The following is a 21,913-nucleotide window of genomic DNA, read 5'->3' as shown; positions in this document are numbered from 1 at the left end:
AGTGCCTGCAGTGTTTGGCAGGAGTACATCAATCACTGGTAGAAATTAAACATAGATCTGAACGTGAAGAGCCTACTGAGATCTCTCATTTGCGAGAATTGGAAACAATTACAATTGCTAATCATAAGACTGTATATTGAGGAAAGAATTGATGAATTGTCCATGCGCAGTGGTTGAACCAATATCGTGTTTGATGTGATACCAAGTGTTAGGTTCATAAGGGGACCCTGGGTCTGGATTGGCAAACCTTGCAGCAAAGACGTTCTCGGGATTAGTACTTGAACAAAATCAACGCACCTTGTATATAGTTCGTGTGGTTGCGCATCAGAGTAGCAATCCCCCATCCCCCAGTTTTCTGAGGGGTACTGAATCCTTCCCTGCTTTAGGCTTTGCTTTGCTAATAAACATTTCTTTGGTAACTAGTGTTGAGACTGGCATTCACTGTCCTCACTAATTGCTTGACCGATCTTTGACTGTGAAAAGGGAGAAGACCCTTTCTGGCAATTCCCTGATTTCTCAGAGAAAGGCTCCAGAATAAAGTTGTGAAAGAGCAGTTAATTTGGAGGGGTGCTTCTTTGGACTAAGTTAAATTGAAATGAAGGAGCACTTTAGTGATATACTCGGGGGTGGGGGGGGGGTGTTGTGGTGTGTCCACCATGTCAATGGCAACTTTACTTTCCTACTAAATTTGCTCCATAAGACTCTGAAATCTATAAACGCATTGACATTTTAAGCAATGGCCTAGCAATCACTTATTTCTGCAATTAGTTCAAAGGTGTTGTATTGAGCTTGTTTGTGAGTTCGGCTAATGAAGGCAGCCAGTCGTGCCCGTGTACACTGTCAGTTTTTGTAATAAGTTGTTTAAGACACATGACAATGTGCGAACATATGTTGTTGTGTTGTTGATTGGTAAATGATTAAGCAACAGCGTTTATCGTAGTTCAGACATTTTAAAATGATGTTCATGTATTTGCTGCTTGCCTGAAATGCGCTCTCCTCTACATGCTAGTGACGCTTTCCCCCTCTTCCTTTTCAGAGTGCAGGTGGAATTTTATGTGAACGAAAACTCTTTCAAGGAGCGTCTAAAATTGTTTTTCATCAAAAACCAGAGATCAAGTGAGTACTTAATTCTTTGTTTTCTGCTGGGATTGGTCTGTGGGGAAATAGGAACACTTAGGGCCTCATTAGACGGACGGCGGTAAGGGTTTACCGGTACCGGTAAGGGCACCGGTACCGGTAAATCCTTAGCACCTTACTACGAGGTCCCGTTGCGGGTTGGTACTTTAACGCCTGCTATTTAGCAGGCGTTAAAAACCAACCCGCAAAGGGACCAGGGTGCTAATTACGGTACTGCAATTTGCGGCACCGTAATTAGCGCCTTTCCCATTCCCGTAGAGCCCTAAGGGGCAAAAATGGGAATGGGGAAGGACAATGGGGGAAGGGGGAATTACCGCCCCGCCAACCTTGGAATAGGGCGGTAATTCCCCTTTCCTCCAAGGCGGTGCTGGTATTTTACCGGCATGGACCAAGGTGCTAATAGCACCTTGGTCCTCCGCCTACCGTGTAATGAGGCCCCTATTGTCTGATTCCCAAAGAGGTTTCTATGAGTAACTCTTCAATCTTTGCTTCCTTCTGGGGAGGGCAATTCAAATCACCAAGAGGTTGATCTGAGTAACTCCTCACTCTTTACTTCCTCCTGGAGGGGACTATTCAATTCACCAAGAGGTTGCTCTGAGTGCTCTTCACTTTTTACTTCTTTCTGGAGAGGGCAATTCAATTCACACAGAGGTTGCTATGAGTAACTCCTCACTCTTTGCTTCCTCCTGTAGGGGACTATTCAATTCACCAAGGGGTTGCTCTGAGTAACTCTTCACTCTTTACGTCCTCCTGTAGGGGACTATTCAATTCACCAAGGGGTTGCTCTGAGTAACTCTTCACTCTTTACGTCCTCCTGTAGGGGACTATTCAATTCACCAAGGGCCTGCTCTGGGTAACTCTTCACTCTTTACTTCATGCTGGAAAGGGCAATTCAGTTCACACAGAGGTTGCTATGAGTAACACTACACTGCTTGCTTCCTCACCGAGAGGGCTATACATTTGATGAAGAGGTTAATATAAGTAACTATTCTTTCCTCTTGGAGAGAGATAGTTTTGTCACAAAGAGGTTGCTAGGATCAACTGTTGCATCCGTACTCCTGTCTTACTAAAAAAAAGTTGAGGGTAAGTCTTGAGTATGTCAGGCGTTGCTGATATTAATCTGTTTGTGATTCAGCTAGTCCTTTCCAGGATGATGTACATTTTAAAGACTTCGTGAAGAGTAACTCTTGATTTACCACTGACTTACTACAAGAAAGTAAGGGGTGGCTCAGGAGTAAGTCAAGAGTTATTTACAGACTGCAAGAAAAGATGTCCTTTATAGAGTGAAATGGGGAAATTAATTAGTGGGGGGATAGGTCATATTAGTGTGGCAACCACCCCCACTCGGCTAGGGCCCAGGGCTATTACCGGATCCTGTACTCCCACCTAAGCGGGGTTGATTGATATTTGCACTTTGGAGTTCATCTGGGTACAAAACATTTTTTTTTTAACTTGTGACTGCCTACATGCACTTTGTGCAAGCCCAATCTCCAGTAAAAAAACGAAAAAAACAAGATGGCTGCCGCCATAGCAAATAGAAAAGGGAGTGAGCTCCTTTTCTATCTCTATAGAGGCCGTGAGCGGGACAGAGTTTCAAGACCAGTAGGGATTGATGGAGTAAGGTGAGGGAAGGGTACAGAATTTCTTGGGGGTGGAGGAATGTGGTGCAACTGGGAGGGGGTCCGTGTGGCCTCCCCACAATCAAGATGGTGGTACCCGGGGAAGGGCCTCACATGGCTGGATAAACAGACTATGTACTGTGTGTTCTCGCCCATGTTTATAGCCACCTAATACGCTGAGTGCCCTTCCACTGATGTGAATGGAATTTATACTGCGCTGCGCTGGAATTTGCATGATCTTAACAGAGAAAGAGTGGCTGTGCGCAATTCAATCTATAAAGCAAGCAGTCAGAGCATCCCAAATGCACTAAAATCAATATTAAAACATGTCTAGTTTGTACCAGACTCCACAGGAGATGGGACACATCAATAAAATGTTTCCAAGGGGTCTGAAACCTGTGGCTCTCCAGATGTTTTCAACAACCATTCCCATGATGCCTCACCATTGACAAAGTTGTTCAGGGTTGATGGGAGTTGTAGTCAAAAACATCTGGAGAGCAAAAGGTTTCAGACCTCTACAATAAATGATCAGAGGTATCAGATAAGCCTACTTACGCATATGTCGGCCGATTGTCCAGTTAAGGGTATATACTGCCATCTCTATACACTCTTTAAACACTGTGGCCCTCATTACGACCCTGGCGGTAAGGGGTTTACGCCAGCGTTAGCTGCGCCGACCCCTTACCGCCAACTACGAGTTCCCAGAGCGCCATGGTCATTTTTCCGCCCGCTTTTTGCGGGCGTAAAAATCCATGGCGCTCTGGGACCTCGGTGTTAATTACGCCACCGTAGTGTACGGTGGCGTAATTAACACCTTCCCCACTCCCATTGAGCCCTATGGGGCCGAAATGGGAATGGGGAAGGGTAAATGGGTCAATGGGGACTTACCGCCCCGCCGACCTCGGAATGGGGCGGTAAGTCCGCCATCCGCCATGGCGTAAAGGGACTTTGCGCCATGGCGGAAAAGTCCGCCGATGGCGGAAAAAATCCGCCAGGGTCGTAATGAGGGCCTGTGTGTGTTAGGAATTCATTGTCCCGTAGAAATGGGAGTGTCAGGAATTCTAAAGTAAGGCTAAGGTCTTGTCAACTAAGAAGGACTCTCTTTTGAAGAAGCAGAGTACGCATATGCCGTAGATTCTGGACCCTAACCCGAGGAGCTTTATAATGGATTCCTGGAATGACATCCTGACCAATAGCAATAAAGCTGAGCCGTGGGAATCTAGACAGTCTTTAAAAAATAAGGTTTTCCATTGGCTACAAACGAGAGCGGGTCCCGGGTGCATTCGAATGCAGGAGCTTAGATTCCTTGGCAGGACTCACGTTGAGGGTTGGTCCACAGAAGACACTGTGACCTCATTATTATACGCTGCGGCCTTATAACCCCCCCTACCTTTTTGAACCGTTGTAATATGTTGTAGTATTGGCTTGGGTCACACCAAGCAGTGCATCTTATGGAATGTGAGTGTAGTTGGAACTCTGTGTTCTTTGAGAGTTCTAAGGGTGACGGTTGGTCATTGCAGGATGGGAAATGAAGGTGTAATGGTCTGCTTACTTGTTGCTCCCCAAATACCCCATCTTATTCCCTGCAGCTCACAATAAAGCTCGTGCCTTCCACACCTTACATCTACCGAGTCAACACTGCCTCCTGACTGTTTTCCTGGACAGCGAATACTACATATGTTTGGCCAAGTGTCTTCTATCAATCAGATTGTTTTATGATATATTATTTGGACTGAACAGTTGGAATTTGATATCTCGTTAAAACATTATAATTGGTTATTTATAACACGCATGGACCCGGGGATCGAACCCGTGTTGCTCTGTGTCGTCTTGCTTGCAAGGCTAGCGCGTTGCCCCTGAGCTATCCTCCCGAGAATGATGTCCTATATTTTATTAATTAAACCTGGTTTATACGGTGTATGTTTATGTCCTGCGTTTTTTGTTTGTATTCTTGTGTTTTTGTACGCCTAGATGCCTGCAAGCTTTGGCAAAATATAAATAGATAAAAATAAATAAAACATTTTTAAAAATAAAAAAAATACTGGGCATCAACCCAAGACAAAATATGTGAAATCCTGGAGAGGTCTGTCTGGTTAACCAATAAGATGGCATGTTACAGGCTTTGGACAGAATCACTGAATATTCAGAGTATAGACAAAGGGCCTGGGTTGGCACGCGTTACTGTCGCCATGACGATGATCATGCAACATTGCAAAGACATTGTGCTCCAACATTCAAAGGATGCGAAATAAAACATGAGGTGCAGCCAACTAAGGGGAAGGCATGGATTTTAGGAGTTGGTAGTATAATGAATACAAAGGTGTGGTCGTAAAAAGACAGGTTGGTATGGGATAGAGTGGACCACTGGATGGTTTTGTATCACTTAACTCTGGTCCATGGAGACAAATAAATCAAACCCGACTGCTTTGTTAACTTCCTGTTGCCTGACTCTCATCTGCTGAAAACATACACAGCTGCAGTGGCGTCATTTCATTGAATGAAAGCAGTCACTGCACAGAGGAAACACAGATGACTGCCACACTCAAGCAGGCAGGTTACCAGCACCCGATACAGAATGCCGCAGCCACCACCATCCAACTTCTTTTGGAAAACCACATTGTTCAGGCAAAAAGGTCACGGAAGTCACTGGTTGTGGTAAAAAAAGACTCACTTCAAAACATGCTTCTTGTAAACATGTCTCCAACAATGATATTTCTTTCCCAATACCACTGAAAAAACATTTCTTCCTACTTTCTACTCAAAAACTCCTTTTAAAGTAAGGCTCTGGAAAAAGAATCTACTATGAAAATGTGTAAACTACACAACAGGTTCAGGTGAAACATACTACTTGCAAATGGCAGGCAGGTCACATCATTGTATTAATTAGCTCTTTTAAACAAACATTGCTCCCACAAAATATGGAACAAAATAACGGCAATAAAAATACAGTGGCTTAATATAAATAAACGGATACAATGTGGTGTGTCAGCAATAGGTTTTTTTTTCAAGTAACTCCTTCAATGTCTATTAAAAGCATCTTGGAAAAAAGCTTTCAACAAAAGTCAGCACCCAGGAGAAATTCATGGAAGGTATTTTATAACCCTGCTACCAGTACAAATGCATTTAGCGTGCAAAGATGCCCTGGCACAAAAAACATTCTTCCAATGCATTTTTGCACCAGGGCAATGTCTTAGAATATGATTTGGGCACAAGTACAATCCTGGCCCTGGTGCTAATTGCATTTACACTCAGGCCCCAGGCCAATATTCTGCAATGTGGCCCCTTATTGGCTCCTCTAAAATAGGAAACATCCAAAATTGACTGTCAGGATCAATCACAGGTGTTCCTACAATATTTGCTCCAGTTAACTTTCCTAGATAATAAGACCTTAAATGACTATTTCGTACACACTTTCCACAAGAACGACCCTAAAGAAGCAGTCACACCAGTAGTTTTTTACAGTATTAGATGAGTCTATGCCCCAAAGTGGCACAATAGGTTTTGCACTGGCATTTTATAAAGACGTCTTCCACTAAAAGTGCCATGCGCAAAATGATCTCCCACAAAACCACACATAAAATCTCATCCTCCAAAAATCTATCTCACACAAGAGCAGACACTAATAAGTCTCGAAAAATATCTACCAATATAGATGTCAATAGAGTTAGAGGCTGCAAAGAAAGGACACAACTAGCAGACATAAAAACACGCCCAATGCCAAGATGTATTGACTCCTCCAAAGAATACCCTGAAAAAAATATATGTGCAAAAAAAGACTTGCCTATCGATTCTGCTACAGCACATTCTTAAACACAGATCAGATTATTTTATCAGAGAATATTACTTATGTGGAGCTATTAACATGTATTTTTATTTTTATATTTTTATTATAAATGAGCACTGGCATTGAAATGTGCTGAAACCCCATGAAGCGGTACGGAAGAACGACATGTATGAAGCATTACGTATTTGTTATTAATCTGCTTATTGATGTACACGTGTATGATGCTCGAAAACTTAAATAAAGTTGATAAAACATTTTTTTTAAAGTGTTTAGAGTTTTTAATGAAGGTACTGCTTTGTAAGCAATTAAAAATAACATTCTGCTAAATAAAAATACACTTATTCTATTTGATCAAAATAACTCTCTTGTAAAGTTATCTGTGATCTGCGCCTACATTGGACCGTAGCGAAATAGTCCCAACCATAAAAGAAAATAAACACGTTGGCCCTAAAAAAGGGCCTTTAAGGAAATAGTCTTTGCAAAATAAGTACAAGTCGATACATAAACATGTTCCCATGAAAATAGCTCCTCACAAAAAGAGTTAATTTTTAACTCTCTTGGTCAAGATTGTCTCCAAGATTTGAATATTAAAGAAAATGATGTTTAAGGCAAAGTCTTAGGGTGGGCAGTTTCTTCTACAGCTATTTTAGGGGAAAGAGTTAATTTACCTGAGGCTTTCGACTCTGATGCCTTTCCCTCCATCACTACCCCAGCCTTTCCCTTCAATCTCACTCCTACCGACACCTCACTTCTTTCATACCACTCACACTCACCTTTACACTTCTTTCGCAATCTCGCCACTGCAAACACCATTCCTACTCCGGGTCCTCTACCTTAGTCGAACCCCTCCTCATCACTCCGATGCTCCCTCTGCATGCTCCTTTGTTAATCCTACCTCTTTACCGCCTTCAAACCCGCATTCCCCTCCTAATTCCTCCCACTCCTGCGTGAGGTAGGCCCAAAAAGCTGCCACAAATTAAAATCAATCCAAAGTGCAAAAATGAGTGCGCGAGCATAACAAAAGTTTATTACATGCAGGTCTGTCCGGGAACGAAAGGCAAACTTCATTCAACGCATCATCATCATTAAATGGCAGTATATATAGCAAAGAAGACATGACATGATCTTAACATTGTTTCATTCACATGTAACTCCTGGCACACTGATTGGTTCACAATTTAAATCTGCTATATAAGTATATACAGTGCCCTTATTGGCTTAAACCTTTCTCTTGTGACCAGACTAGTGCCTTCCCCCTAATCATGGTCTCTAGTGCCCTACTTAATCTCAAATCTGCTTCCCCTACCGACCCAATCCCATTTCGTATCATTCAAACTCTTTCTCATAAACTCGTCAATGCTCTTTTCCTACTGGATACATTCCTGGCTCGCTTAAACATGCTAAAATCTCTCCCCTACCGAAGAAACCACATCTCGGTCCTGCTGCCGTGGAAAACTACCGACCAATATCTCGATATGAAACTGCTTGAATCTATTGCCACCCCACAACTCTCTTCTTATCTTGAAACCAATCACCTCCTCCATCCCTTCCAGGCAGGATTCCATCCTGGTATGGGCACTGAATCTGTCCTGACGGCTCCTCTCGAGGACATTGCCTTAATTCAGGACTGCAGAGAGACTGGTGCTCTTATTCTCCCTGATCTCTCTGCGGCCTTTGATCTCGTTGACCATTATAGACTTCTCCACTGTCTCCACAAACTGGAATTTCTGGTACCCCTCTGAAGTGATTCTAATCTTTTCTTTCCAACCGAACCCAGACTGTCTTTCTCCCTCCTTTCACATCTTCTCCTACCACCCTGGACTGTGGGCTTCCTTAAGGGTCGGCCCTTTCCACCTTTTGTTTCGTCTGTATATGTTGGCATCTCCGGTCATCAAATACACTTTTTTTCCTATGCCGATGACACACAGATTCTCTTTCGACATAAAAAGGTTCTCCCCTTCCTTCTGCTTGCCTCTTGATAAACAATTGTTATTGCTTCCATTATGGGGTCAATTGACCATTGTAATGACATCTACCTGGGCCAACCTGAATCCCAGCTCCAGCAACTCCAGAGGCTGCAGCACCAGGGTTATGTTGCCCTACTCTGGAGAGCCATAATCATGGTTTTCCCCCCTGATAAGGGTATGATGTGTGTGTAGGAGGGGAGTCTTTCACTGGTCACCTGAATTGTTTAAATGGGTTCACTACATTGACCATAATTCCTAGAGACTGCAACTGCATTTATATTGGTTTCACCTGAATTGAATGGTAACTCAGTCTCCCTGATGAGTATTGCAGATACAAAAGCGCTTGGAGGAGTACACCAGTGCAAGAAGGGAATCAGCCCTGGGAACTATTGGGCAGCAAATTGGGATTTAACCCTGTGAATTCTTTGGACACTTGGAGGAGCACAACAGTGCAAAAAGGGAATCAATCCTGTGATTGGGATTTAACCCTGTGATTGTTTTTGGACACTTGTTCAGGTAATATATTGGCCAGGAATTGAAGTGCGCGCCTCGCCCCTGCTTTTTTGACTATTGTAGTGATGACATCTACCTGTGCCAACCTGAATCCCTGCTCCAGTAACTACAGATTCTTCAAAATTCTGCAGCATGCCTTGCTCTTAATGCCCTTAGATTGGCTCACTCCCAGAACCTCGTGCACCAACTCCATTGGCTTCCTGTGAAAAGCTGCATTAAGTTTAAAGCGCTCTGCCTCGTTTATCGAGCCATCCATGCTACTGGAGCCGAGTTCCTGCAATCTAGACTTATGCCCTACAGACAATGCAGAGCTCTTCGATCGCCTAACCAATCTCTGCTTAGTATTCCTTGATTCCAACGGACTCGAGCCAGAGGAAGGTCCTTCTCTGTACTCAGCCCTAAACTGTGGAAGGCCCTCCCTTCTGAGACTCGCAATATTCATGAGTTTCTCTCCTTGTGTAAATGTCTCAAAACTTTTCTGTTCTAATTCCCTGACTGCTCCCCATCCTCTCAAATCTTTTAGCACCTCAATGCATTTTTTGGTCTTGTTAGCGCTCTACAATTTTCAATACAATACATGATCTAATATCAAATTTAGATGAAGTTACCAGCAACCCCTTTTCCATTGGTTGTGGGGTGTCATGGTGTGCTTCACCCATGATTCTTGACCAGTCCCAGTGAACTGCTGACAGTGTGACATTTAAGAAATGAATACTTAATCTTTTTCCCATGCAACCAGAATTGTTGGCAACCCCAGATGGTTCTCATCCTTACAACTACACAACTACCAGTATAATTTGTGACTTCCCATTGGACACGTTGATTCCTACGGGAACCAATGACCTCCTGCTGAGCACTACTCAGGGCTGCTTGTTCAGGGAATAGGTTCTTTAATATGCATATTTTTTTAGCTTGGTTTGGATTTCCTGGGCAACATTGCATTGTGGTCGGCGCATGAGCGTTTCGCGCCCCTCGCTTTATAACTCATTGTTTTAATGGCCTTCTTTGGCCACGTGCACCTTTCCGTCTGCAGTCATGTTTCCTGGTTCCGCTATTGATTTGCTAACCAGGTTTCTAACTACTTGCCTGTGGCTTAATTCTTAGTGGCCATTTTCTGCAACGGGGCAGTGTTATTCACAATTAGATCTCTTCTCTTTGGCCCTAATGCAGCATTACCGCGTCCCTTACCTGCCTCTGGGTTGCAACATTTAATTCCATCATGGCTCCTCGCTCGAGGCCAGAGAACCAGCTGCGCCACTCCTTCCTGACCAATCCCTGCGTGGCTTTAAACCCTGCCTCTCGAGGCCACTGGCCTTGCTCGTGCACCGTCTGGAACGGATCTTAATCAAGTTTGTTATAGTGTGAGGAGAAATGCATGTGCTTCTGTGGGGTACTGATCCCAACAGGTCCTGTAGCGAGGGGGCCTACATTTATGTATGTGCGCCCTAAATTCTCAGGCAATGAATAGGTGGTAGAATAGATTTATAATGACTACCTGTGCCATTGCTAGAAAAAAGCAGTTCTAGTTGTGGTGCCATTTTCCATCTTGTCCTGTTATACATGTGTGTCAAGCCTAGTGCACTACTGCATTATGTGTGCGTACTGCACTCTCACCTAGGCTACACTCGCAATGTACATTTCTACTATATGTTGCTGCCTACATTTCTTCAGAAATGTGTCTCTCGCCCTTGCTGTTCACGTAGCGCAGGAATGAGGTACCTGTGACTAAGACTAAGACCACTGATTAATAGGCCTATAGGCCATTCTATAGGGATTTTCTTAAGGTGTACTTCCTCTCAAGTTTAGGGTGTTGGAATTGCATCCCACCACCTTCCTGTGGCTCCGGGAAAATAAATAAGAGCTGATTATCAGAGCTTTTCCCAGGCGTAAGTGCGAATTACACCTGCAGAAATATGTAACTCACACACGTGTAGGTTACGCCCAAATTACAAATGATTGGCATTGCATTTATGAACATGTAAATTATAGCCAAGTAATTAACTATTGCATTTGCAAAAGTGGGCATTAGAAGGGCGGGGTGTTAAGGAGCGACTAGCGTCATAACCTATATCTTATAATGCGTGCAGACGTATTCCCTCCCTTTATCCATATGAGTAGTAAGTGATGCCACTAGGGGCCTGATTCACAGAAGAGTTTTATAATGGCTCTGTGAATTAGGCCCTAAGCCTGGAAAGAACTACAGCAGCTGTCAGATCGCCAGCACGTGTTGTCTCGGGAGGATTGGTCAGGGGCAATGTACTCACCTTGGAAGCAAGACGACACGAGCAACACAGGTTCGATCCCCGGGTCCGCGCTTAGAAACCTCTGGGTATTAAGTGCGTTATAAATAACCTATCATATCATACCCCAGTCGTCATAGAGCTATTTCCATCCAGAAGGAATAAGGAATAAAAAAGGTTGAATGTATTTATTTGTGTAATGTTTTCGTTTTATATTTTTTTCTTTACTTCCGTTCTCATGTAATGTTTTGTTTTATATTTTTTTCTTTACTTCCGTTCTCATTTGGACCATTCACAGAAGCCCACAATCTCGCTTAGACACAAAATACATTTAATTATAAAAGCAAACATATTCAGCATTCCAATCGCTTCTAGAACATACACTCTATGCGTAATAGACCTCCATTTCATAACAACATGCCACCTAGGCATAAATCACAGATCTACTGCTCGTTCATCTAATAACTGTACATAACCCAACATGTTTCTTTCAGAATAACAAGTATGAGAAATTCCTCAGGGTTCATGAAGAGGTGTCAAACATATAGCATAGACTTCTTCTTGGCTCTGTGATGAATTCTCGGGAGCCATAACTGATCCTCAGCCTAAGATTTCCTCCCATGTGTTATGTTATGTTAACGTGACTTCTAAAGTGATCACAGGCCAATAGGCATCTTGGCGCTAAAAACACACAGCATTCAGAGAGACCTAAAAGAGTACAGTTTTCAACTTCCGTCCAAAATCCAGATAGTTCTGGATGTGTCTCGAGGCAGGCAGTAGCCCATTCCATAGCTTGGCAGCTGATATGAAAAAAGCCTGGCCTGCCATTCTAACCCAACGATACCTAGGGACTACCACCAAACAAGCCTCCTCGGAAAGAAAAGACTCCGACTAGCAACATATGGGACGAGCCTATCAGAGAGGTAGTCAGCCGCCTGCTGATACTAGGCCCGGTGAACAAGGCAAAGTGCCTTAACCTCCACTCTCCTATGCACCAGGAGCCAGTGAAGGGACCGTAGAACCGCAGAAATATGAATTCCATAAGGTGAGTTGGTCGCTACCCGGGCAGATCTATTTTGAAGCAGCTGTAATCGATGGATGAGCCCAACTGGCTGCACCAGAAACAGAGCACTGCAGTAGTCTAATCTGTTAAGACTCAATGAACCCACAACCACCGGACGCAGGTGACTAGGCAAAAATTGTAGAGTTTTACACAATATCTTCAGCTGAAAATGCCCAGTCTTACAGATAGTGCTAACTTGGGCAGCCATGGAAAGAGTGGAGGACAGGATTACCCCTAAATTTCTCATTGCTGTCGCTGGAATGGGAGTTGTACCGAGTGTTGAAGGCCAGAAGGAAGAACTCGAAAGAGTAGCATTAGGGGGGAGCCAATCACCAGTATCTCTGTTTTGTCCGCATTCAGCTTCAGCCAATTGCTGTTCATCCTCACCCCCACGGGCGCCAAGCACTGACTCAAACAGTCCAGGAGAATTCTGCCAGGGCCAGGCGGGATTGCAGGATCGAGTGGTCGACAGTGTCGAAGGCCACTGAAACATCTAACAAAATCAGGGCACTCACTCCTCCACCGTCAACCAGCCTGGTCATGTCATCTACAACAGACACCAGGGCGCTCTCCATACCCCGCCCCTGCCGGAAACCAGACTGAAAGCGGTCCAAGAACTGAGAAGTTTCAAGAAATTAAGGAAAAAGACACCAGGGCTTCCAACAATTTCATGAAAAATGGTAGCAAAGAATCCAGAGACGGTTTCTTTAAAAGCCGAATAGCCTGCATCAATTCAGCCGGGATATAGCCAGATTGACAAGAGAGGTTAATAGCTTGAGCTACCCAGGTAATTATACCTGGTATAATGGACTTCAAGACCCTCAAGGGTACAGGGTTAGAAGGAGCAGCAGATTTAAGCTGCGTAGCAGCTTAACGCACCATTTCAGTGATGAAACTTGGAAAGTCCGACCACTTATGAGAAGACGCTACCTTAGCCCGGACAAGGTCCACACTACTCAAACCCTGATCCGTCGTGCAAATATCATCACAAATATTTTCCATTTTAGTAATAAAGAACCTGGCCAAAGAATCACAGTGTAATTGTGTAGGGGCAACTGTGGGAGCAAGATCAGCAGTGAAGAATAAAGATTTGACAATTGAAAACAATTCTCAGGGCTGGTTAAGCACACTGTAAGACTAAAGATACTATTCTGAGGAAACCAAAAAGAAGATCACGGCAGACAAAGAATTTGGATAGTTCAAACAGAAAGCATCTTTATTGATGCATGGCAATAGTCACTAATCACTAACAAGCAATTTGCACTCTCTAGCTATGAGTACTTTCGAAAACCCAACCCTCCCAGCTACTCAGCCAGCTCCCTAGCTCTGAGCCGGCTCTGCCGGCTCTCCCTCTCCCCTGAATAGAAGAACAGCAAACTACTATTATACAGCATAGCATTGTAGCGATGACACCTTTTACAATTACATGCGTAGAAAGCATTCTATGGCAACCTACGTGCGTGCATACATAATTTCAACATAGCCGTGTACTAGTTCACGATGACATGTTCTATTCTAAGAACAGCAAGCATATCGCTTCATTCCTGTCTTTTCGCACAAGACAGTCTAACTGCAGGAACGAGAACATTCATGCTATCTCTTCCCCACAACCAAGGTTATTTCTCTGTGCTGGGAATAGCTGACAGTCTGCTTAGAGTGTCTGCCAAAAGTAACTCTCTTCTATATAATATTTATTTGCTCTGTTCAGCTGCATGAACGTTTTCGCATTGGCACACAAACATATATAGCGCTATACAAAATAACAAGTGTACATATTTCCTGATGGCTATCAGCAAATGCCAATCTATGATCAAAACAAACCATAGTGCTAAACATAGTTCATACTAAAGGGATGAATGTATGAATGAATGGATTAGCCCGCGCTAACTGTATACTGCATAATGTGTCAACAATCGCTACCATGCCTGTACCATGTAACTAAGTTATTGCAAGTAACAGCGCCTCAATGCCCATGGGCTGCTTGCGCGCTATATAAAAATAAATAAATAAATAAATAAATAAATAACTGAACAATAGAAAAATGCAGATTAACAACACTTTCTATTTTATGAGGAAAAAAGGCCTGTTTCGCTAATACAATAGAGCATGATAGCTCCTGGAGCACTGGCGATAGATTGCCTTTTCGGTCATCCTATATGTACGGCGCCACTGGAGTTCAGCTTGTCTCACCTTAAGGTGGAATGCTCTGAATCCATCTGAAAACCAAGGCTTGGATCGACGTATACGAGGGCGGACCACTTTAAGGGGTGCATCGATATCTTCTGCATGCCTAAACACTTTCATCAAGGTAGTTAAGCTAATTTTGGAGCTGGTAATACACTCCTCTTCCATAATAGCTAGGAGGGCACTTACAATCAACAGGATGCCAACTCGGCCGTGTGGCGAAGGTTGCAGGATTTTTAAGAGCGTGGCCAGGAAGCTTCAAGGAAAAAAGCACAAAAGAATTGTTGGACCAACACAGGTTCAGACGATACAACATCAGTTAAGGCTTTAACCGAAAGACCCAAATCTAGAGCGTTACCTAGTACATGAGAAGGTCCAGCTACAATGTGTTCCAAGCTTAAATCCATCAAGGCCTCAAAGAAAAGGGACAGGGAAGGAACATCAACACAATTGAATTTAAGATTATGATCACTTAGAACAACCAGTTGAGAATATATCAATTTAAGGTCTGCCATGAAGTCGAAAAATGGGGTTAAACCCCATCATAAGAACCAGGAGACTTATAACCAATCAAGCTATGCACTGAGCAAGAAGGCGAAGTTGCAAAACAGACCAAAAGTGCTTCCATTTTGATGTCATGTGTCAGCGGGATCTGTAGTAGTAGGAAACTGGATTTAAAAATGATGGCAAGCCCCCCCCCCCCACCCAAATGGGTCGAAATAGGATCCATATGAATTATGTTGTATTCCTCTCCGCCGGACTAAAGCCGCGGTGGAACTACCCTTAAGCCATGTCTCAGTGAGACACAGCAAACCAGGAGACTTACTGTCTAACATGTCGTGCACATCAGCGGCGTGAGCTGGAAGAGAGCATATATTAGCTAAGAGAATATTAATGTATAATCCCAACTTCAGGATGACTTTCTAGGGTAACCTCCCAATTAGCCGGAAAGATAGTAGTAGCGGGTGCCAGCTTTAGTAGATTTCGGCATGTCAGTTTGATCTCCGGCCAGGGGAAGTCACCCGCTACCTGATCCTAACCCTGGGGGTGGAATCAGGAGGGACGGTCAGGAGGGAGAGTCACATGGGAGGAGAGCGCTGTCAGGGGGAAGTGGTAACTCCTTTAGGAATGAAGCAGTATTCATTCTTTGCTAAGGATGTGAATTTTATAATTCCCAGATACCTAATGACCTGTTGTCATTGTTCAGTTCCCTCCCATGAAACTACCCAGAAAAGATGCTGTGACAAGTCACATAATCAGGCTAAAATGTGCACCTTGGGGACTTAGGACTTACCTATAACACCCTCTAATTGTCATAAGACTATCTTAAATAGAGATCATAATCCCAATGTTAGAGCACAAACCTTTTTTTACATTTCCTAACTCTGACAGCTCTCAGTTTTCAAAACAATCTAAACTAAATAATTACCCAAGGATCAAAGCCACTAGAGACTTGGGTGGCGCTAGAGAGCCCTTCCAAGATGGCCGGGTGTCTGTGATCTCCGTAAGGCTGGGAGCGGGCGCCCAAAACATCCTGCCATTAACCTGTCCTTGTAGTGTGTCGATTGAGGCACTGTGCCGGTGGAGATTGGAGCCGTCACTGAGTTGATGATTCTCTGCATAGCTGTGGCTGGGACCGGCCCCAACATACTCCAGCCTAGTTCCTGCTGGGAGCTGTGAGGTGCAGGTCTCGCATCGGGTTGTGCAGAGCTGGGAAGGCGGGCAGTGGAGCATGAAAGGAGGCCGGTGTACGAGCAGTGTCTGTGGCGGACTGCTGGCCCTGCCGGATACTGCCTTGGAGAGTGGTGCACAGGGAGATTCCCTGGTGAAAGCTGTGGAGGGAGCGTATGTGCGACCGGATCCAGGCTGTGAAGCTGCACTGACCATCCAGTGGTGAGGCCAGGGGTTGGCCTGAATTGTAGCGCCGATGATAGGGGATGCGGATCCCACTGAACCTCGAAGGAGGAAATCCTGCAGCGGTGCACCTCCCAGTGGGGGAGCCGGTTACTGCTAATCCGAATTTTCTGGCTAGCTGTGGCGAAGAGATGAAATTTGGTAGTGGGCCTTTGATGTGTAGTTGGCAGGCCTGCACCCTGAACTAGTCCTGCTGGTTTAGGACCCAGCGGACGCCAGCTGCGCTAAGGCACCCAATATGTCTTGTGGGGGAGGTGGCACATGATGACTGCTGTGGGATGACCCCTAGACGCTGCGGGGGTGAGAGAGCTGGAGTGGTGGACTGGTTGGACCTGTGCTGAGGGAAAGGCAGAACCATAGGCCTGGAAAGTGAGTACCTGGCCAGGTTCTGCTGTGTGAGCCCTGCGCTGGGGTCGTTGTTCAGGGCTGCCGGGACCATTGAATTGCAGCCCCTCCGAGTGGTGGGACTTGATACGCAGAGTCAACTTCACTAGGGTGCTGCCCGCCTGGAGGAGAACTCACCCTGGTTGGGCTGGAGGTGGTGTTCGAGTGGTGAATAGGGGTGCTGGGCGCTGTACGTGGCAGGAACCTGCTGAAAGATGGTGAAGGGCCGGCAGAAAATAGAGCAGCGCATGGGAGGGTAAGAACAAGCATTTCAAGCAGAAAGTGTCTACTGGTGTGGATCCTGCCGTAGCTTGCCAAAGGAGACAGTAACTATGGGACAATTACTGGGCGCCATTCAGGACTCTAGGAGCTCGCTGGAGGGTAAGGTGCAGACTGTGACAGTGGAGCTATTGCTAGTGTGAGTGAACCTCAAGAAGGTGGGGGAGAGAGTCATAGAAACAAAAAGAAGGGTAGGTGAGGTTGAAAATGTGGTAACGGCGCTGCAGACTAGAGTGAATGTGGTTGCAATGGCGACGAGGGCACTTGAGAAGCTGAGGGCCGATCCAGGCGATGCAACATAAGGATTCTGGGGATAGCAGAAAGAGAGGAAGGTCCTAGGATGGAACTGTACCTGGAATGTCTCTTTGTGGATGGGCTGAAGCTCAAGAGGTTGTCCAGGTGGTTTACTTTTGAGAGGGCGCGCTGGGATGGCCCACTGTTGGTGCACCTCCAAGACCAATTGTGGCAAAGCTGTTGAACTACAGAGACCGGGACGTGATTCTTCAGGATGCACGCAGTACCTCAGTGTGCACAGTGGGAGGTATGCGCATCATGGTGTTTCTGGCCTTCACCCAAGAGGTACAGAAACAGTGTAAATCCTATGATGGAGTGAGGCGAAGGCTCAGAGAGTTGGGTCTGAAATACAAGCTGTTCTATCCTACGAAGGTGAAGGTGATTGCAAATGGCCGTTCCCACTTTTTTCAATGACCGGCCGAGGTGTGGAACTGGTTGGACTCTGAGTTTGTGGATGGGGGGCCCTCCCAGCACGGGAGGGGCCATGGATGGGGCATGAGTGGAACAAACCCGGGGAGATCAGCAATGGAGGATGACGCTGGAAGCATCTGCGTGTCTAGTGAAGGCACATTCACAAGGAGGCAGGAATTTGGGCCAATCAGGCCTGACTGCAGCAGGGCTCTGGATGTGGTGGAGGGTGGGGGTTCTGGCCCAGCTGCTGAGGAGACCAATGGTTGAGGGCTGTGGCATGGGGTGGTGGGTGGTATTGATCTTGTCCTGTGTGAGGGGAGGGGCCATTTCCCTCTGTGGGGGCTTGGGGTCCTGGAAGGTAAAGGAGATGCAGGATTTTGAAGGGATTTGAGTGTTCGTAGGGGTCCGCTCCGAGCCAGACGGGGTGACTCACTAATGTCTACCTTTGCCTTTGTCGCTGGCCGATTGGTTGTAAGTGAGGGTTGAGGGGGGCCTGAAGTTGTGGAAGGCTTTGTTGAGAGGTATTTTGGGAGGAGGATGGGGATTCGGGGTGTGCCCTGGGGTTGGGGGTTTGGGTACCGGGTGGGGTGGGGGGGGACACAATTGGGATGTTATTGGTTTGTGGTTCACTTGTCTGTGGTACAAGGATGTTAATTGGGGAGGGAGCCGACGGGGCGGGTATAGATTGCTATAGATTGCTGGCACAGTACGGAATGGCTACAGTAAGAATACTCAGTTGGAATGTGAGGGGACTGAATAATGTCGTAAAAAGGGGTAAGATCTGTTTATACCTTCAAGGGCACAAAATAGACGCGGCCATCATTTAAGAGACTCACCCAGTTACGCACCAGTAGCGGGGGGTTCAGAAATGCTGGAGTGGTGTGCTGGTTGCACTACATTCTCTACTTATGCCAGGGGGTGCTGGTCTGGTTCAGGGACGCTGCACTGTTCAAGGTCACGCAATCTATGGTGGCCTAGGAGGGTAGAAATGTGGGGATGGTGGGGGGAGTTGCTGGGACTGTTGCTGTTCATACTGGGGTGTTAAGCCCCTAATGTAGCCCAAGCAGAGTTCTTTCATGACATGCAGGACTTGCTGGTGTTCCACAGTGATGCATGGCCTCTCTGGGTTGGGGACCTCAACTGTGTACTGAATGCACATTGGATGTGGTTACTGCGGCAGCTAGGCCGACTGGTACGGCAACGAAAGCTCGAGTGAGGGTGGTGGATGACATGTGCCTGAAAGATGCCTGGAGGGTGCTCCATGGGAGTGAGTGTAGCTACTCTTACTTCTCTGCGTTCCACGGCTCCTATTCGCGAATTGATTACACTTTACGGGAAGAGAATTGGTTGCACACGGTGGATTGGTTGCACACGGTGGAGTACCTAGAAAGGTCCCTGTCAGACCACTCGCCTCGCCTGGTGGAGCTAATTCAGAGAGACGTTCACCCGCTCGCTCCTAAGTGGACATTTGATAATCGGATGCTGGAGGACGCAGGATTCAGGAATTAACTGGGTGACAACATCCGTCAGTTTATTGAAAATAGCTGAGGCACTATTGAGAGTAGATCAACTGGATGAGAAGCCGTGAAGATTTGTATCAGTAGGCGGTGTATACCCACTAGTGCGGGAGTAGCCAGGGTCCTTATGCAGGAAATCAGGCAACTCGAGTTAAGAGTGGCGCAGCTGGAATAGGATCTGGTGAGAGGGAAGGCCCAATCTGAGGAGATGAATGTCGCAAGGAGCCTTCTCTATGAAGCGCGGGAACCGCTTGAATGCTCACCCTTATGCTGGGTTGGTTTCACGGCAGCATGCCTAGGGAGACAAGGCAGGTAAATTGCTGGGCTGGTTGGTTAGAAAAGAAGGGGGACGTGTCAGTGTGAGGGGATATGGGGACCGATGGGTCAGTTGCAACGAGTAATTGGAAGATATGCGCTGCATTCCAAGACTTTTACTCTGAGTTGTATCAGGAACAGGAAGGGGTTAATGCCCAGCAGGCAAAGCAATGGATAAATGGGGCTGAGTTAGTGGGTCTGGAGAAGCAGCAGATGGAGCGATGGGGGCGGGGGGGGTGATTTTGATTTTAGATTTTGAAGAATTTATAACGCGCACCAGACAGAATGAACTGTATTCGGGGGCAGATGACAACTAAGATCGGTATTAAATAGCAAAAAGGAAGAACTAACAATAGAGTTCTAATTCAGTCATTTTCCTCCTTTATTTTCTTCCTAAAGATGTCCAACGTTTCACAAGTTCTGATTTCCAAAGGGACTTAATTCCAGACTTTGGGGCCATAGGCTCCAAAAACTTCTATCTCCTCTAGATACACATTTAGTCCGTGGAGTACAAATCAGGAAGTTATCCTCTGAACGTAAGTTCCTTTTGGGATGAGATGGTGTAATCTTATCAGCCAAATACGCGGGTTCCAGCCCCTTCAAGCATTTAAAGACTAGGCATGCCATCTTAAACTTGATTCTATCCTCCACTCTCAACCACTGGATGGATCTCTGCATTGATGAGACATGATCCCGTTTTTTAAGGTTCCCGATTACTCTAATTGCTGCATTCTGCGCTTTCTGAAGTCTGTCTATTTGTTGTTTTGGAATTTCCGCTAACAAACTGTTGCAGTAGTCTAAGTGGGGGGTTAGTCATTGCCCCCACCACAGCTGCCCTGTGTTCCATTGGAATATAGGGTAATATACTCCGTAGTGAGCACAATGCAAAGTTTACTGTTTTTACCTTTGCTCCCACCTGACTCTCACTCCCCAAATTCTCTTGCCACCAGCAGATTTGGTTTTTAACTTTCTTGGCATACTGCAATTGTTCACCTAGAATTGGTGTTGGGGGATTTTGTCTTTCCTGTGACGTTTTACTCTTTAGACCGAACAGTATGAATTCTGTCTTTGCTGCATTTAACTGTAGCTGGTTATCAGTCATCCACTCCTTGAGTTCTTCCATGCATTGATTTATTCTTTCAAAGGCATCCTGACTATCCTTTAGTTCCTTATGTAGCTGTGAATCTTCTGCATATGAATGAAACAGCAAGCAATACGTTTTAAATATTCTGAAAATACAGATTGAAAATGAGGGGGGATAGGGAGGTACCCTGAGGGACCCCACATTCCAGCTCCACCATCTGAGAAATAAATCCATCCAGTATAGCCCTTTGTGATCTATCTTTGAGAAATTATTCAAACCATCTCACCACTTCCTTAGATGCCTTTCCCTCTTGCCCAATCTGTTGTGCCATTATCTGGTAGATGGATGTGCAGTAGGTAGTTCGGGCAATTAGTGGTCTTTCCGGTGGTAAGACCCCTGGGATGGACGGGATCTCAGCTGAAGTATACTGAGAATTTGCAGAGATACTGACTCCTAAGTTACTGGAGGTTTTCCTAGAAGCTAAGTCAAGAGGAGGTCGGCCAGTGTCCATGCTGGAGGCCCTGGTAATAACCTTACCCAAGGAGGGGAGGGATCCGGCCGAATGTGAACCTTATCGACCCCTGCCCATGCTAAACATGGATGTCAAGATACTTAGCCATGTGTTGGCGACCTGCCTGGCCCCGGTTATGCAGACCCTGGTCCACAGCAGCCAGACTGGGTTCATCCCGGGGAGGGCTACCATGGACAACTTACGGCAGTTGCTATTGGTCCTGGACAAGCATAGGCGTACCAGGGAGAGATTGGCGGTGGTCAGCCCGGACTCGTACAAGGCATTTGACTCGGTCTCTTGGGATTTTCAATGGATGGTTCTAGAGAGGTTGGGGCTGGGGGCTAGTTTTATTGAGTGGGTGACGTTGCTATATGAAGGTTCGACATCAAGGGTGCAGGTAAATGGGGTGATCTCCACTGCTTGGAATGTACATAGAGGGACCGGGTAGGGATACCCGCTCTCCACGCTGATATGTACGCTGGTCATAGAGCCTCTGGGGAGGGTGTACTGCCGCAGACACGAGGAAATGGGCTTGTCACTGGGTGGGCTCAGACATTCTATATTGTTACATGCAGGTGATGTGCTACTCTACATGCAGAAGCTGGATGTGAACCTGGGACTAGCCATGTAAACTATCAATGAATTTTGGGGGCTATCTGTCCTGGAGGTTAATAAATCCAAGTACGTGTCGCCCAAA

General features: G+C 45.7%; 1 protein-coding gene across 1 annotated transcript in view; it reads left to right on the top strand.

Moving 5' to 3' along the window:
- The window catches only part of LOC138447847 (potassium channel subfamily T member 2-like), a 1,314,520-nt gene that overhangs the window by 363,703 nt on the left and 928,904 nt on the right, over window positions 1–21,913 (top strand). The window contains exon 2 of the mRNA XM_069604273.1: window positions 1,037–1,116. Within this exon, the coding sequence (XP_069460374.1) occupies window positions 1,037–1,116 (80 nt within the window). The remainder of the gene's footprint in view (window positions 1–1,036; window positions 1,117–21,913) is intronic.

Source organism: Ambystoma mexicanum, chromosome 3q, assembly GCF_040938575.1.
Source record: "Ambystoma mexicanum isolate Mex_15411 chromosome 3q, UKY_AmexF1_1, whole genome shotgun sequence".
Classification (NCBI taxonomy): domain Eukaryota; kingdom Metazoa; phylum Chordata; class Amphibia; order Caudata; family Ambystomatidae; genus Ambystoma; species Ambystoma mexicanum.
The sequence above is the reverse complement of the archived record's forward strand: the minus strand, read 5'-3'. Positions and strand labels throughout refer to the sequence as shown.